Source organism: Myxocyprinus asiaticus, chromosome 3 (genome assembly GCF_019703515.2).
Source record: "Myxocyprinus asiaticus isolate MX2 ecotype Aquarium Trade chromosome 3, UBuf_Myxa_2, whole genome shotgun sequence".
NCBI classification, from domain to species: domain Eukaryota; kingdom Metazoa; phylum Chordata; class Actinopteri; order Cypriniformes; family Catostomidae; genus Myxocyprinus; species Myxocyprinus asiaticus.
The window spans coordinates 51,132,093-51,149,296 of record NC_059346.1 but is presented as its reverse complement, the minus strand read 5'-3'; the positions used below and the strand labels follow the sequence as shown (position 1 = coordinate 51,149,296).

General features: G+C 41.8%; 1 protein-coding gene across 1 annotated transcript in view; it reads left to right on the top strand.

Annotated features, from left to right (window-relative positions):
- vps37d (VPS37D subunit of ESCRT-I) overlaps window positions 1–17,204 on the top strand; it is a 60,178-nt gene that overhangs the window by 15,443 nt on the left and 27,531 nt on the right. The window contains exon 2 of the mRNA XM_051668550.1: window positions 5,500–5,671. Within this exon, the coding sequence (XP_051524510.1) occupies window positions 5,500–5,671 (172 nt within the window). The remainder of the gene's footprint in view (window positions 1–5,499; window positions 5,672–17,204) is intronic.

Sequence of the window (17,204 nt, the reverse complement as noted above, 5' to 3'; positions counted from 1 at the left end):
GTCCGCATCCTCAACTATATCGACGACTGGCTAATCTTAGCTCATTCTCGAGAGTTGCTGTGCGCACACAGGGACCTTGTGCTCTGGCACCTCAGCCGACTGGGGCTTTGGGTCAACTGGGAAAAGAGCAAGCTCTCCCCAGTTCAGAGCATCTCTTTTCTCGGTTTGGAGCTGGACTCAGTCTCAATGACGGCGCGCCTCACGAACGAGCGCGCACAGTCGGTGCTGAACTGTCTGAAGGCATTCAGATGGAGGACAGCGGTTCCACTGAAAATTTTTCAGAGTCTCCTGGGGCATATGGCATCCTCAGCGGCGGGCACACCGCTCGGGTTGATGCATATTAGACCGCTTCAGCACTGGCTTCAGATTCGAGTTCCGAGATGGGCATGGCACCGCGAGACACATCGCATGGCCTTCATGCCGATCTGTCGCCGCCTCTTCAGTCCTTGGACCGACCTTGCATTTCTACGGGCAGGGGTTCCCCTAGAGCAGGTCTCCAGGTGCGTCGAGGTTACAACAGACACCTCCAAGATGGGCTGGGGCACCGTATGCAACAGGCACACAGCCGCCGGCTCCTGGACTGGCCCGTGTCTGCATTGGCACATCAACTGCCTAGAGTTGTTGGCAGTACTGCTCGCCCTGCGGAGGTTCTGGCTGTTGATCCAGGGCAAGCACGTGTTGGTCCGCACGGACAACACAGCGACGGTAGCGTACATCAACCGTCAAGGCGGTTTACGCTCCCATTGCATGTCACAACTCGCCCACCGTATCCTCCTCTGGAGTCAGTAGCGCCTCAAGTCGCTACGAGCCATTCACATCCCGGGCGTCCTCAACACTGCAGCGGATGCGCTGTCATGTCAGGTTACCCTCAGGGGAGAGTGGAGACTCCACCCTCAGGTGGTCCAGCTGATTTGGAGTCGATTCGGTCGTGCACAGGTAGACCTGTTTGCTTCCCGGGAATCCTCCCACTGCCCGCTTTGGTACGCCCTGACCGAGGCACCCCTCGGTATAGATGCGCTGGCACACACCTGGCCCCCTGGACTACGCAAATACGCGTTTCCCCCAGTGAGCCTACTTGCACAGACCCTGTGCAAGGTCAGGGAGGACGAGGAATTGATCGTCCTAGTAGCACCCTACTGGCCCACCCAGACATGGTTCTTGGATCTCATACTCCTCGCGACAGCCCCCCGGCGAACTCCCCTAAGGAAGGGGAGGGGGCACCATCTGGCACCCGCGACCAGACCTCTGGAATCTCCACGTCTGGCCCTTGGATCGCACGCAGTGCTTTAGAAGCTCCGAGCAGCTCTTTGTCTGCTTTGGTGGACAGCGGAAAGGAAGCTCTGTCTCCAAACATAGGATCGCCCACTGGGTCATTGACGCCATTGCGATGGCATATCAGGCTCAGGATGTGCCACCCCCTGCGGGGTTACGAGCCCACTCTATCAGGAGTGTGGCGGCCTCCTGGGCCCTGGCCAGTGGCGCCTCTTTGGCAGACATCTGCAGAGCAGAGGGCTGAGCAGCACCCAACACCTTTGCGAGGTTCTACAATCTCCGGGTTGAGCCGGTCTCATCCTGTGTATTGGCAGGCACGAGCAGGTATGTTCCGGGACAGCTGGCCGGGTGTACCACTTGCGCATAACGCCTTTCCCCTCCCTTGAGGTGAAGACGTGCGCTCTTGACTCCCAGTCGTGTTCACAGACTGTGATCCCTGGATGACTTTCCTCCTTAGACCTCTGGCAGTTGAGTTTGCGGAGAAACTCGCTGCCGGCCCAGTGCGTGCGCTAATGAGGCCCTGTACTGAGGTAGGTGCTCCACATGTGCTGGTTCCCCGAAGGTGAACCCATGTGATATCTTCAGCAAAATCGTCTCCCTGTCAGTAAACTGCATGGGCCTCTGCCCCCGGTCTCCATGCTTTTGTAGAAACTCCTCCCCCTTTGGGTAGGACCTACCATGGGACCTCTCCACATGACATACTTCCGACAAGACTCGGTAAGACCATGCGACGTATTCCACTCAAAATACCCCTCCCCCCCCTCTTTTTGGGCGGGGTGTGGTCTCTGCGGTGTCTTACCCTTGGGAGGGACAGCCCCTGACGTAGACACTTATGGCTCCCAGTCGGTTAAAAAAATCCACTCTTTTTAGGGAGAAAAAAGAGGAAAAGAGGCCTCGGCTGGGCTAGCCTGTCCCTATTGTTGGGCAGTCGACTTGTTCCTGAAGGACCGTTCGACGCTCATAAGAGCGTTGGGGGAGGTTACATGACGGCCTGGTGCGCTGGCTACGAGGCACACAGCGGTCTGCCCGTCTCACACCGCCAGTTCATGTAACACAGTTCAGCTAGTTGTGGCGTTTTGTGTAGGGACCCCTAGTGTCACTACATCAACACAAAGTCGAGTGAGTGACAGATAGGGAACGTCATGGTTACTTTCGTAACCTCCGTTCCCTGATGGAGGGAACGAGATGTTGTGTCCCTCTTGCCACAATGCTAAACTACCCGCTGAAATGGCCAGGACCTGGTCTAGGCTTCTCAGCACAAAACCTGAATGAGTGGTTGCATACCAGCTCCTTTTTTACCCTTATGTCCGGGGGAGTGGCAATGCAAATTCCACTCGCCAATTCCCATTGGCCTTTTTTTAAAAAAGCAGAGGTGTCTGGGGCTCCCAAGAGTGACCCCTAGTGTCACAACATTGACACAACGTCTCGTTCCCTCCATCAGGGAACGGAGGTTACGAAAGTAACCATGATGTTATCCAGTGATCTCGGGCCGTGTCATGGAGGACAGTCAAACTGAATGATAGAGATGGGTAACGATGGTCAACTAATTGTCCAACAACTCACTAGTTGACTAATGAAATCAACTAGGTTATCTAGATATTATTTCTTTCTTTTTTTAATGGCAATGCTTTAATTATCATGCTAACAGCATGCTGTGCTGTAGCTGTTGGGCAGTTTGCACTTTAAAACCTGCTCGGAAAGTTAATTTTTTTTTTTTACAGCACATCTAGCCTTTTTTAAACACAAGAATGTGTACGGTCAGAATAGATGTATACAAATTCAGACAGACGTCTTTGGCCATTATGTCGCACTGAATGCTGTTTTTTGAGCGTCCCACCATGAGCATTGTATTATCAAAATAGTCCAACTTTTAAAAACACATCTGTTTCATTCTTTGCACAGTTTTTAAATGTAAATGCCTCTTAAGAAACACATCCAAAACCAGCTTAATCTGGGTTACAGTGAGGCACTTACAATGGAAGTGAATGGGGCTAATCTGTAAATGTTAAAATATGCACTGTTTCAAAAGTTTAGCCACAACACGTAAACAATATATGTGTTAACATGATTTCAGTGTGATAAAATCTCTTACTAACCTATTCTGTGTAAAGTTATAGCCAACGACTATGTTATCCCTAAGAAACGACTTTAAAAACGATGATTTAAACAACTTTACAGCTCAAATAATACACAAAAAAAGTTTTAACAGAAGAATTAATGTAAGTGCTTTTATAAAATTATTAGCTTCACATTTCTGCCTTTAAACCCTCCAAAAATTGGCCCTATTCTCTTCCATTGTAAGTGCCTCACTGTAACTTCGATTTTTGTTTTTTTAAAGAAGAGGGACAAGTTAAAGTTATTTTTTTGTGTGGGAATTAACATTATGCCACAAATGCTTTTAATTGAGCTTAACTTGTATAGAATCCGGAATACTCCTTTAAGACTGATTAGGCGACTAGTCATTTGGCCAACCCACCGATTTGAAAAAATATTAATATTTGTACATCCCTACAAAATGATGGCCCTTTGTTTAAAGACACATGGATAGATTTGTCCAACAGCCATGCAGGCGGGATTATTTCGACATGGGAACTTGTTTTATTGTAATTAAGCATGTGGCAGACTGAGGCAATTAGTTAATCAAGCATTGTCTCCACTGAAGCTTCAGGCTATGTCTCCTTTTCAACACACACACACAGAGCAGATTACTGGAAGAATTCTTCTCTACTTTCATCTGGAAATCATCAACTGGCATTTATAGAAATATAAATGAATTTTAATATTTAGTGCTGTTCACACATTGAACGCATGGTGAGTGAGGTCTTTACCTCTAAGATACTTTCTTTCTTTGTATAATGTTTTTATGTGTTTATTATTTTTCTTTCAAATTACTTGTGGTTTGACCTCAATCGTTAAACTCCTCTGTCTCTGTCATGAATTGGGTCTTGAGCTAAAATCACGTCCTGTTTGGTATGCTTAAGGCGGTTTACACAGTTTGGTTATGTTTGAGATGGTGACTTCCATAGCACTGGAAAGTCTTATCACATTTGACACAACATTATTTACTAAACCATGTCTAATCAAGGAGTGAATTCAACCATCAAACCATAATAATTGACAGTAACTTTAAATGCTTTTCTTCTGAAAATGTAAGGGAGTCACTTTGGTTATAGATTTCGGTTGTCACTCGAACTTTGTGTGTTAACATAACAATATTCGATTTTTAGCGCTCCTAAGGTGCCATTCAGACCAACACGTTCGTGCACTAAAAAGCAGATGCAGCGCATCGAATATTACAGAACACTGGTGTCTCGAGACAAGTTTTTAGAAGTTGAAGTGTCCAAAAAACGCATCGCTTTATCATGAGAGGTTGCGCAAAGGTCAAAGACGTCTGTCTAGTGCATGTTTATGTAGAAAAACAATTGAAAAACAGTGCAAATGGATGCAAAAACATGTTCAGTGTGAACACCCATTAACAGGACTGTATTCTGTGAACGTGCCAACTCAATCTAATACTTAGCCAGGTATGGGCTAATTCCCAAACCATACCCAACCCAGTACCCAGTCACATTGATATAAATCTGGAAGCTATTCTTTTCTCTCTCTTAGTTTCCTTGTAATCTTTCTTGCCTTATGGGTTCTATGCCTGGCACACTGTAATAGCGTTGCCTCATATGACCCATTAGGAATTTGATGTATTGAGTTGCATTATTCACACTCTGTCTGTACGGCTCATAAGTCATGAATTAGAATTAGAGTTCTCTGTGTTCTTGCATTCCTGCCTCCTGTGGTTTGACCTTGATGCCTGGCTTGAGGAGCTGTATTCATAACGGTGTCTGCGCAGAAGTGTGTGGAATCGAAAATTTGTCTGCTCATAATAAGTTTAATAAAACCCCAGAGTGGTGAAACATTCTCCCTCAACATGCATACAATACGAGTGAATCAATAAAAAGAAGAAAAGTTTGAAAATCTTAGATACCAAAGTGAAAACCAAAGTATGTAAGAAATGGACTTTAAGAATTTCTCTTGTCATTTACTAGAATATGTTCATCAGTGTTTTGAAATGGCTTTTGTGAAGATGATCGTCTCTATTATGTTGGTTGCTGTAACTCATCTAACTTTCATCTCCAATCTTTGTGTCCAGGTTTGAGTTTGATTGGTAAATTTTTTCAGCTTTGTTGCTTTCTTTTCTTGAGTTGTTGCGAATAACTGGGCATTTGTGTTCAGTTCCAGGAGCTACAGCTGGACAGAGAAACGTTGTTAGTGACCAATCGTAGTCTTGCCGAAGAGAGCCTGTCACACCGCCCGCACCTCCAGAACGGCAAGCTCCAGTTGGCTGCAAAGTACGAGAAGCTGGCAAAGCTGTCCACTGCCTGTAGGGAAAAGCAAAGCCGACTTGGTGAGTGGAGGTTTACCCTCAAGCCTATAAACATTTGGCCTAGTGCGAGTGATGCTGTGAATGCTAATTATACCATGGTGAAACATTGCTGGCAGTTTTATTTTTTTATTTTTTCAATCCTAACACATGGATCATCACTCTCATGGTTTGCAAATACCCATTCTTCTGTGAAACACAAAGATTTTTTGAAGGATTTTATGATGTGTATTTCTCTATACATTCCAAGTCAATGGGGTCCAAAATAGAGGCAGACCGATATATCGGTTTATAGATTCATCGGTACATAGGTTCAAGCTATCTAGCGTTTTTGTTACTTTTGTTTGTTTGACATGTTTTTTTTTGTCACTCTTTCCCGATCAGTTTCACCAGGGATGAACTGCTGAATATTCGGCAGAGCATACCTGATAATTTTTTGCCGGTGTTTGATTATTCGGGCATTTTGTTAGACATCTTAGTTGGAGGCGCAGCGGTGCTCTACAAGTGATACAAAAGACACACGCAAGGCAGGGAGCCAGCGTGCTTGTGAAGCTTCATCAACGCGGCTTTAGAACTCCACTGACGAGTATTTATCTGGCAATTGCCCACTCCCTCACCAACAAAATGGACGAACTGCTTCTGCTCACTCAAACAAATAAGGACTTTTCTAACTCTGCTGTTCTGTGTTTCACGGAAACCTGGCTGAATGAAGCCATCCTGGACAGTGCGTTCATCTGCCGGGCTTCCAGCTATTCAGAGCGGATCGCGTTTCGGAATCATCGGGGAAATCAAGAGGCAGTGGAGCATGCTTTTACATCAAAGAAAGTTGGTGTACAGATGTAACAGCGTTGAAGAAGATGTGCTGTCCTAATTTAGAAGTGCTCCTCATTAACTGTAAGCCTTTCTACTTGCCGCGGGAGTTTTCCACATTCATTCTGATGAGTGTTTATATCCCACCACAAGCATGTGTGAGCACAGACACGGAGCAACAACACCCAGACTCACTTATTATTATTCTGGGAGATTTTAATAAAGCTAACCTCATCTGTGAACTGCCAAAATACAAACAACACATCACATGCCCCACCAGAGACAGAAAAATACTGGACCACTGCTACACCACTGTAAAGGATGCATATCGCTCTGTCCCATGCGTAGCTTTAGGACTCTGATCACTGTCTGGTTCATCTTCTCCCGACCTACAAGCAGAAACTAAAATCAACTAAGGCTGTAATATGGACTGTAAAGAGATGAACTAATGAAGCAGAGCTGGAACTACAAGCCTGCTTTGACTGCACTGACTGGAGTGTTTTTGAAGCTGCAACCACAGACTTGGACGAGCTCACAGATACTGTTACATCATATATAAGTTTCTGTGAGGATATGTGCATCCCTACTAGGACATTTTTATCATTCAGTAACGATAAACCATGGTTTGTAGAAAAACTCTTCATGCTTCGTCATGCCAAAGAGGATGCTTACAGAAGTCGGGATAAAATATTGTACAACCAGGCCAGGAACATACTGACAAAGGAAATCAGAGTGGCTAAAAGAAGCTACTCTGAAAAGCTGAAAAACCAGTTTTCAGCCAATGATCCTGCATCTGTGTGGAAAGGCCTGAAAACCAAGTACAAGACACCTCCCCCTCGCTCTGTAGAAAGTCAACTAATAGCTGATGAACTGAATGTGTTTTACTGCAGGTTTGAAAAGCCCAGTCTCACACCCCTCCCTCACTTTGATCTTCACTTCACACACACACACGCCATCATCTCCTGGAACCCCCCTCCTCCCCCTCCTGCTACTCAATCTGCACTTATGGTCTGTGAGGGGGATGTGTGCTGGGTCTTTCGGAAGCAAAAGACTAGGAAAGATTCAGGCCCAGACGGTGTTTCACCTGCCTGTCTGAAAGTCTGTGCTGACCAACTGGCCCCCATCTTCACACAGATCTTCAATAGATCACTGGAGCAGTGTAAAGTTCCCTGCTGCTTTAAACACTCCACCATCATTCCGGTCCCCAAAAATCCAAAATCACGGGCCTTAATGACTACAGTCCTGTCGCTCTCATGTCTGTGGTCATGAAGTCATTTGAGAGACTGGTTTTGGCCTACCTGAAGGACATCACTGGACCTCTGCTGGAGCCCCTTCAGTTTGCTTACTGAGCAAACAGGTCTGTGGATGATGCTGTCAATATGGGACTGCATTATATCCTGCAACACCTCGACAGACCTGGGACATATGCAAGGATCCTTTTTGTGGACTTCAGTTCGTCTTTCAACACCATCATCCCAGCTATTCTCCAGACTAAATTACACCAACTCTCTGTTCCCACATCTATCTGTCAGTGGATCACCAGCTTTCTGACGGACAGGCAACAGCTAGTGAGACAGGGGAAACTCACTTCTAGCACATGTACAATCAGCACTGGTGCCCCCCAGGGATGTGTGCTCTCCCCACTACTCTTCTCCCTGTATACAAATGACTGCACCGCCAAGGACCCCTCTGTCAAGCTCCTGAAGTTTGCAGATGACACTACTGTCATCGGCCTCATCCACGATGACGATGAGTCTGTATACAGAAGGGAGGTTGAATGGCTGGCTCACTGGTGTAGTCAAAACAACCTGGAGCTGAACACACTCAAAACTGTGGAGATGATTGTGGACTTTAGGAGGAACACCCCAACACTGATCCCCCTCACCATTCTAAACAGCACTGTGGCAGCAGTGGAGTCATTCAGGATCCTGGGCACTACCATCTCATAGGACCTGAAGTGGGAGACCCACATTAGCCTAGTTTCCGTCCACTTTTTGCGCTATTTTGTTATCGACAGTGAAAATGCTTAAAAAATGTTTGTGAAATTTGCTGTCTTCTGCCTGTTTCCATTCAAATGGCCTTTTATCGATAAAAATGGTGTGCGTAATGACGTCATGCCTAAAAAAACACTTTGTCGTATACGTTTTGGTTTATCGCAAAATAAATCTGCCCTTAAGCTGTTTCCATACAGAAATGTGTGTTTATTTCTAATTCGCCTCGCAGATGTCCCTAATTTTTTTCCTCTGAAGTTTTGGTTAATTGGGGAGAGTATTGAGACAATTCATTGAAATTAGATGGCTTACTGTCATTTTAATTTCACAAATAAATGCAATCAGAGGAGAAATTGCGATCAAAAGGGAGCAGTTGCCCTTCTGATAGGACTGTAATATTGGTCCTGATGTTGCGCCTATTGCAGGTTGCCACCAATTCCGACCGAAAGTGAATCGTCATGGCCCTGTTCAAGCTGCCAACCTACACCAAGTAGTGGGGGAATCTTTCAGTCTTAGTATAAGGACCATCCATCAATATGTATATGCTGTGTGCACAGCTATTAAAGAAATATTGATGTGGTGTAATATGAGGGTTTACATGTGATACATTCCTGATATTCAATAGGCTATTTTGAACAATCATCTAATCTAAAGCATTGCCATCACAACTGCATTATGTCCCGCCAGTAGCAGTTCTAGCTTATATGGCGCCCTGGGCGAAACCTGTTTCAACACGCCCTCAAAGTTATTGACCCAGTGGGGGTGGTCTAGTTTTCAAGACTAGTTTTATCTAGTCTTGAAAAAAGTCTATGTCATTCTAATGTCTTTCAACTGATTTTTTCATCTAGAAAACAAGGTAAGGCTAATTTAAGTTTGTGTAAAAAAAAAAAAAAGAAGGCATATATCGGTCAAAAAATGTATTTCTTTTTTTCATTTGGTAATTTATTTTTTTAATTTAATGCTTTATTCATTTGGTAATCTATTTAATTTAATACAGGGAATTTTGCTGGCATTTTTTTCAAAAGTAGGCCTAAGCTAAACAATAATTTTATAGAATTGGGCTATATGTTAGTGTTCCAAAAAAGCACACTGATGTTTTTCTCCTAGTATTGTGTATTTATTTTTCATTTAAAACATCTTTGTGCACAGAAATATGTTTTTTGTATTTTGGGCTAATTCCATGACTGCCGTCTATTATTTTGAATGGTGTGGAAAAGCAACTTTAATAAATAAATGGATGGCTACCGCGATTAAATTAATCGCAAAGAGTGGCCATTAATATGTTCTCCGTGCACTTGTCGATGTGCATGATATGAGATATTTGTGTTGGCACTCCTGGAAGTGTCATGACGCAGATGTGTTTGCAGCATCGGATCTGTGCAGGTATGCTGTTAAGATCAATCCATAATCACGCACAATAAATTGGCTTTCAAGGATGTATACCTTGTCGTCATGATTAACACAGGCTAACGATTGGGGTAAACTCTGTCATGTGACACTACATTTTTGCGTTAATGTCAGTTTTCTCGACAAAAAGTGTTTCCAAACCAGTTTTTCGCGACATTTGAAGCATCGACATAGAGTTTATGCGCTAGAGTTAAATGGAAAAATATTGTCGACACTTGTGAAATTTTAGCGATAATTTGCGTTTCCATCAGCTTTATTTTGATGCGCTAAAAATTTTTTCGCAAAAAATCCTTGGATGGAAATGTAGTTATTGACTCCATTGCAAAAAAGGCCCAGCAGAGGTTGTACTTCCTTCACCAGTTGAGGAAGTTCATCCTGCCACAGGAGCTGCTGATACAGTTCTACTCAGCGGTCACTGAGTCTGTCTTCTGCACTTCAATAACTGTCTGGTTTGGTGCTGCTATGAAATCGGATATCAGAAAACTACAAAGGACAGTTCGGACTGCTGAGAGGATTATTGGTTGCCCCCTGCCCTCCCTTCAAGAACTGTACACTTCCAGAGTGAGGAAAAAAGCTGGAAAAATCACTCTGGACCCCACTCACCCAGCCCCCTACATTTTTGAACTGTTGCCTTCTGAAAGGCACTACAGAGCTCTGAGCACCAGAACCATCAGGCACAGGAACAGTTTTTTCCCTCAGGCTGTCCATATCATGAACGGTTAAAACTGCCCCATTAAGCAATAATTAATGTGCAGTACACAGCTTAGTCTATTTATATTTATCCAACATACCATACCTCTTCTGCCATACATTCCCTTGCTTCTGAATATAACAGATTTGTATTTGCATATTGTGTGTATATATATATATATATATATATATATATATATATATAGTTATACTCATGCTCAGTGTTATATGCATATGGTTCAGTTAACGAGCATCAGCTGTTCAGACTAGTGTCTGATATGGGCTACATTTAAAATGTTGTGTGAACAACCTTATAGAAAATCAGATTTGGTCCACATTCAGCTGCAGTGTGAACGTAGCCATAAAGGCACCATAACATAATCCATACAACTCGAGTGATTTAATCCATGTCATCTGAAGCGATATAATCATTTCTGGGTGAGAAAAAGACCAAAATGCCCCCCCCCCCCTTTTTTTTTTAATATACTATAAATCTTGAAATCTGCATTCTCCTTTGTGCGCTCATGAATCATGATTCGATTACACTTTCTAGCGCTTGACGCATGCGCAGAGCTTTGGATGCAGTCACATTTGAATTTTGACTGCCATATTTGCTTACACTTCAGCATATTTTGTTGTGGTGTTGCACTTGCACATATTTCTCTGGAGAACGACTTTTATTCCATGATGTATCATTTATCATTAACCAATGTTTGCATTTAATTAACTCTTCTGTTTTGGAGAAAATTCCTAACAACCGTTCTGTTCAGGTCAAAAAATCTGGCAGAGTACAGTAGATATGCAGCACACCTCCCTTTTGATTCTAAACATGAACATTGAAATATGTCAGTGGTGGTACTTTTACAGTAGATATGCAGTAAACCCTTCATTTTGAGTAAAATAATAATAATAATTTGAATATTTACACATTTTATCTATTTGAAAGAAATACAGAATCAAGGTATATATTCTAAAATATTTTAATTTCAGAATATAAATGTCCGTCCGGCAGACAACAAATGAGTGAAAAATCATATAGACTTCCACTGATCAGGATATCATAGAGACTTGGGGATGGTCTCTTATAACTTGGGTTAAAATTTTTGCAACTATCTAGCAACACACTAACAATGCCCAAGTAATTACTTAAAACTCCCTGACATTGCATAAGTAGAGTAATATAAGTATCATAAAAATGTTATACAAGTTTTTTTAATTATTCATGTATTAATTGTTGTGGAGAATACAAAGGCATTTTGACCAAACACAAGATTAATATTAGTTTTTAACTGATTTAACTCTTAAATAGGTCAAAAATGACCCGAGCATAACAGGAGGTTCAAACATTGATGATATCACATGCATCCATGTAGACAATTATTATTATTATTATTATTTTTTGCATATTTTATTTTGTTGCAGGTTTTTTGCCTTCCCTTTTTGCCTTTAGCTCTTTTTGAACCTTTTGGTGCATCCCTAGTTCTCCAATTAGCTATACTATATTATAGGAAACCCAATAAATCCCCCCAATGCTTCCACAACATCCATGATTTCCAGTGCTAACACAATAAATGGGCAAAGTCAAGGGATCGCTATTGCTCAATGGCTTTACCTCTTTTCATTGTCTAACTAAAGTTGAAGTCAGAAGTTTACATACACTTAGGTTGAAGTCATTTAAAACTCATATTTTAACCACTACACAGATTTAATATTAGGAAACTATAGTTTTGGAAAGTCGTTTAGGACATCTACTTTGTGCATGACACAAGTAATTTTTCCAACAATTGTTTACAGACAGATTGTTTCACTTTTAATTGACTATATCACAATTACAGTGTGTCAGAAGTTTACATACACTAAGTTAACTGTGCCTTTAAGCAGCTTGGAAAATTCCAGAAAATGATGTCAAGCCTTTAGGCAACTAGCCTAGGCTAATTGGCTAATTGGAGTCAATTGGAGGTGTACCTGTGGATGTATTTTAAAGACCTACCTTCAAACTCAGTGCCTCTTTGCTTGACATCATGGGAAAATCAAAAGAAATCAGCCAAGACCTCAGAAAAAAAAAAATTGTGGACCTCCATAAGACTGGATCATCCTTGGGAGCAATTTCCAAACGCCTGAATATACCACATTCATCTGTACAAACAATAGTATGCAAGAATAAACACCATGGGACCACGCAGCCATCATACCGCTCAGGAGGGAGATGCATTCTGTCTCCTAGAGATTAACATAGTTTGGTGCAAAAAGTGCAAATCAATCCCAGAACAACAGCAAAGGACCTTGTGAAGATGCTGGAGGAAACAGGTAGACAAGTATCTATATCCACAGTAAAACGAGTCCTATATCGACATATCCTGAAAGGCTGCTCAGCAAGGAAGAAGCCACTGCTCCAAAACCACCATAAAAAAAACAGACTACAGTTTGTAAGTGCACATGGGGACAAAGATTGTACTTTTTGGAGAAATTTCCTCTGGTCTGATGAAACAAAAATTGTACTGTTTGGCCATAATGACCATCGTTATATTTGGAGGAAAAAGGGTGAGGTTTGCAAGCTGAAGAACACCATCCCAACCGTGAAGCATGGGGGTGGCAGCATCATGCTGTGGGGGTGCTTTGCTGCAGGAGGGACTGATGCACTTCACAAAATAGATGGCATCATGAGGAAGGAAAATTATGTGGATATATTGAAGCAACATCTCAACACATCAGCCAGGAAGTTAAAGCTCAGTCACAAATGGGTCTTCCAAATGGACAGTGACCCCAAGCATACCTCCAAAGTTGTGGCAAAATGGCTTAAGGACAACAAAGTCAAGGTATTAGAGTGTCCATCACAAAGCCCTGACCTCAATCCGATAGAAAATTTGTGGGCAGAACTGAAAAAGCGTGTGTGAGCAAGGAGGCCTACAAACCTGATTCAGTTACACCAGTTCTGTCTGGAGGAATGGGACAAAACTCCAGCAACTTATTGTGAGAAGCTTGTGGAAGGCTACTTAAAATGTTTGACCCAAGTTAAACAATTTAAAGGCAATGCTACCAAATACTAACAAAGTGTATGTAAACTTCTGACCCACTGGGAATGTGATGAAAGAAATAAAAGCTGAAATAAATCATTCTCTCTACTATTATTCTGACATTTCACATTCTTTAAATAGTGATCGTAACTGACCTAAGACAATGTTTTCTACAATTACATTTCAGGACTTGTGAAAAACTGAATTTAAATGTGTTTAGCTAAGGTGTTTGTTAACTTCTGACTTCAGATGTAGATAGGTGTCATTTAAAATGTTTGAGCTGCAAGATATAAGCATTGAGCACAACCCAAATGTGCCAAATCAAAATGTCTTCCAGGGCAAAAAATTATTTTGAGCTCCTCCACAGATTAAAGTGATATTAGACTATTTTTTTTAAATGTGACACTAATCCCTGATGAGATGGTGCATGGATATAGTTGGCTGTTTTTGGCTGTTGACTGAGCAGTTTAAGAATAGCATTTGGACACTCCTGTCGTGGACTTCTGGTGGTAATATTTCAATATCACCAGGCAACATTGTTCCATAATAACACACCCTGACATCCGGAGCTCCTCAATTATTCAACGTAACAGCAGTTGACGTGGTGACTGACCTATACCTGGATTGTTGATACGTTTAGCGATCGCTCCAGAGCAGGTTTACCCTCCATTGCCCCCCTCACCAGGGTGGAGTGGAGCGGACAGGTCCCAAAGGGTAGTCTGGGGCCACGAGGTCCCCACCTGTCTCCCCCACCTCTTTTCAACACCAGCCAGGAATAACTGGCCTCATCTGGACCAGACCAACTTAAGATGCTCTGGTTTCACTTCCCAAACAGTTCCTCATGGGTTTGAAGAAAGTTTCTTTTCACTCAGCATGGCCAGAATAAGAGAAATATTATTGTGTTCTTCCACGTCTGCCTCTCTTGGCTGAAAACTCAGCTTGACAATTTCTCACGCTCCATCTTTTTTATTGGCCTGCTGACATGGCATGTTGATTATCAGCTTGTAGAACCAAGAGCTTTTGGTTTAGAAATCGGTTGTTTAATATTTTCTGTTATATTTATATAAGGTGTCAGAGTCCATAAAAATGTGGTAAAGATTTGAACACTGACTCATTGAGATGTTTAAATAGTCAAGGCATTCTGAATCTTTATTGAACGAAGGAAAATTTATTTGGAAGAAAATAGCAAATTTCTCAGTGTAAAAACAAATAAAAACATGTATACAGTAATTCACATACAATGGAAATTACTATGGGCAATCGTACTGAAGAGTCTTAAAGCAGAAATATGAAATTCGTATTTTTTTGAAGCACTTGAATAATTAAAAAAGAAATTCTCTGTTGTATGAGCTGTGAAGTTGAGCTGTGAGGTGAGACTACTTTTCTAGGTGGATGGATGTCCTGTTAATGGGTTAGGTGAGCTAAGTTGTTTTCATATAAATAAGTGCTTTCATGCAAAATAAATCCGCAAGTTACGAGGTTTACCAGCTTTACAAGGTCATGACATAAATCATTATTGGCTAACTTATAAACGAGGTTGTTATGAGATTCTACCACACTACGTCTCACGTTAACACGTAAATGTTTTGTAAAATGCGTTAAAGCTGAAGTGTGTAACTTTCGGTGTTAAAATACATTCTCCTATCCCATATTAATATGCAGAGACTACTGTAAGTAAGCCATTCATAGGTTAATTTTCTCAAAAACCGTAAACACTGTGGCACTATGAAAATTCCTCTGTTTGTTTTGAGAGACCCGTCTCATAATTCGCAACAACATTGGCTTGACCAATGGCGTGAGTTGAGGGCGGGACTCTCTGTTTGTTTCATCAATGCCAGAAGGGGGAGGGGGGAGGGGTATTCATAAAACTGTTTTGAAACACTTTTATTTTTGCAGTTCAGTTTGGTGGCACTGGTTGCGCAGAAATTAAAGACTTTAATAGCTATACTTTAGAAACAATGTAATAATTGTATGTTGAGCAAATTTTTCTGGTGCTGTAGATTTCTATTGTAAGTGCATTACTATACACACTTTTTGGTTTGTTTTTATAATCTGAGGAACAATAATAAATTACAGATACTTTATATCTTAAGTAAATATTTTACTGTAACACTTTACAATATGTTTGTATTTGTTAACATTTGTAAATGTGTTAAGTATCATGAACTAACAATGAACCACATTTTTTAACAGCTTTTATTAATCTTGGTTAATCTTAATTGATCTAAATACTTCTATTCATTATTTATGTTAGTTCATATTGCATTAACTAATGTTGATGTGTGCAACTTTTAATTTTTAATTAAATCTAGAGTTCTGTCAGACTTGCCGCAAAATTGCTGCAAATTTCCCACTCATTATTTTCACATGCAAATGAGCTTGAGATTCGCCACAAATATTTGCCCGAAGTTTGCAGCTCTTCACTGGCAGTGGTGAACCTGCAGCAAAGCTTTGGCAACAATGAAGTGTTTGCCGCAAAGCTCTATTGCATGTGAAAATAATGGGTGGCGAATTTGCAGCAATTTTACAGCAAGTTTGCTGCAAGTTTGCCAGAACTCGGGAGTTTTGTAAGGGTAATGTATTAGTAGAAATGAACATTAACAAAGGTGAATAAATTCTGTAAAAGTATTGTTCATTTTTAGTTCATGCTAATTGTTGTGTTAATTGTTAACGTATATAACCTTATTGTAAAGTGTTACCACTTTAACTGAGGTTTGCATTAGCTGTTGCTTTGCCAAACATGCACAGCTTAAATTTTCAACCTGAATATTTTTTCCTCGCTTTTATTTATTTTTATTTAACTTTTTCATTTCATTTTCTATTTTAACATTTTCAAAGTTTTAGGTGTAACATTCTGTGTTTAGACACATATAAGCTTCTTTGAGAGATGCAGCTTTGCTTATGCTCTGCAAGGCCAAGTCAAACAACAAGTAACTGTTGTGTACACTGATGTTTGCTGGGAAAAATTTAGTTAAATGGAGTTACCCAGCTGGGACCTCAGAGGCAGATGAATTCAGGAGTCTTTCTCTCGCAATTCCACCATCACTCTTCCCTGTCTCATGCCTGTTTGGTCTGTCCACAGTCACAGCCTATGGGCTGTATGCATAAAACTTTAGGAGTGTTGTGGTTTTACGAATTATGAGATCAGCCCCGTCTCATCCTTGTTGCATCAATTCATGTATGGTAAGGCTGTATATTTCTGCGGTAGCCCACAACATTGACCCACCCCACACCCGACTATACTCTAGGGCCCACATTCCAACACTCAGACCAAAGAGGCCGATATGAATTATTTGTTGACTTTTTTGGCCCCTCCTCACCATTGTGCAGTGTAACTGGTGATGCAGATCCTTTTGAAAGGGCTTTTGTTTGTGACCCCACCTCCAGTGCCACTTAAAGAAAAGGCAGAGATTCATATGATAGTTAAAAAGTCTCAACACAGTCCTGCCCCTCACCCAAGAGCCCAGTGAAGTCTGGGAACCAAAGTCTGAGGCAGATAGATGAAAAAGTCTCTGGAGTGAAATGCCAGCAGGATATTGAACAGTCATGAGAGGGCAGAGAGGAGGAGTAGACAGCGGGCTTCCTTCAGTGTCCTACAGAGTAACAAAAGATCAGTGGAGGAAGTCTGCTAGTCCGCTTACACAT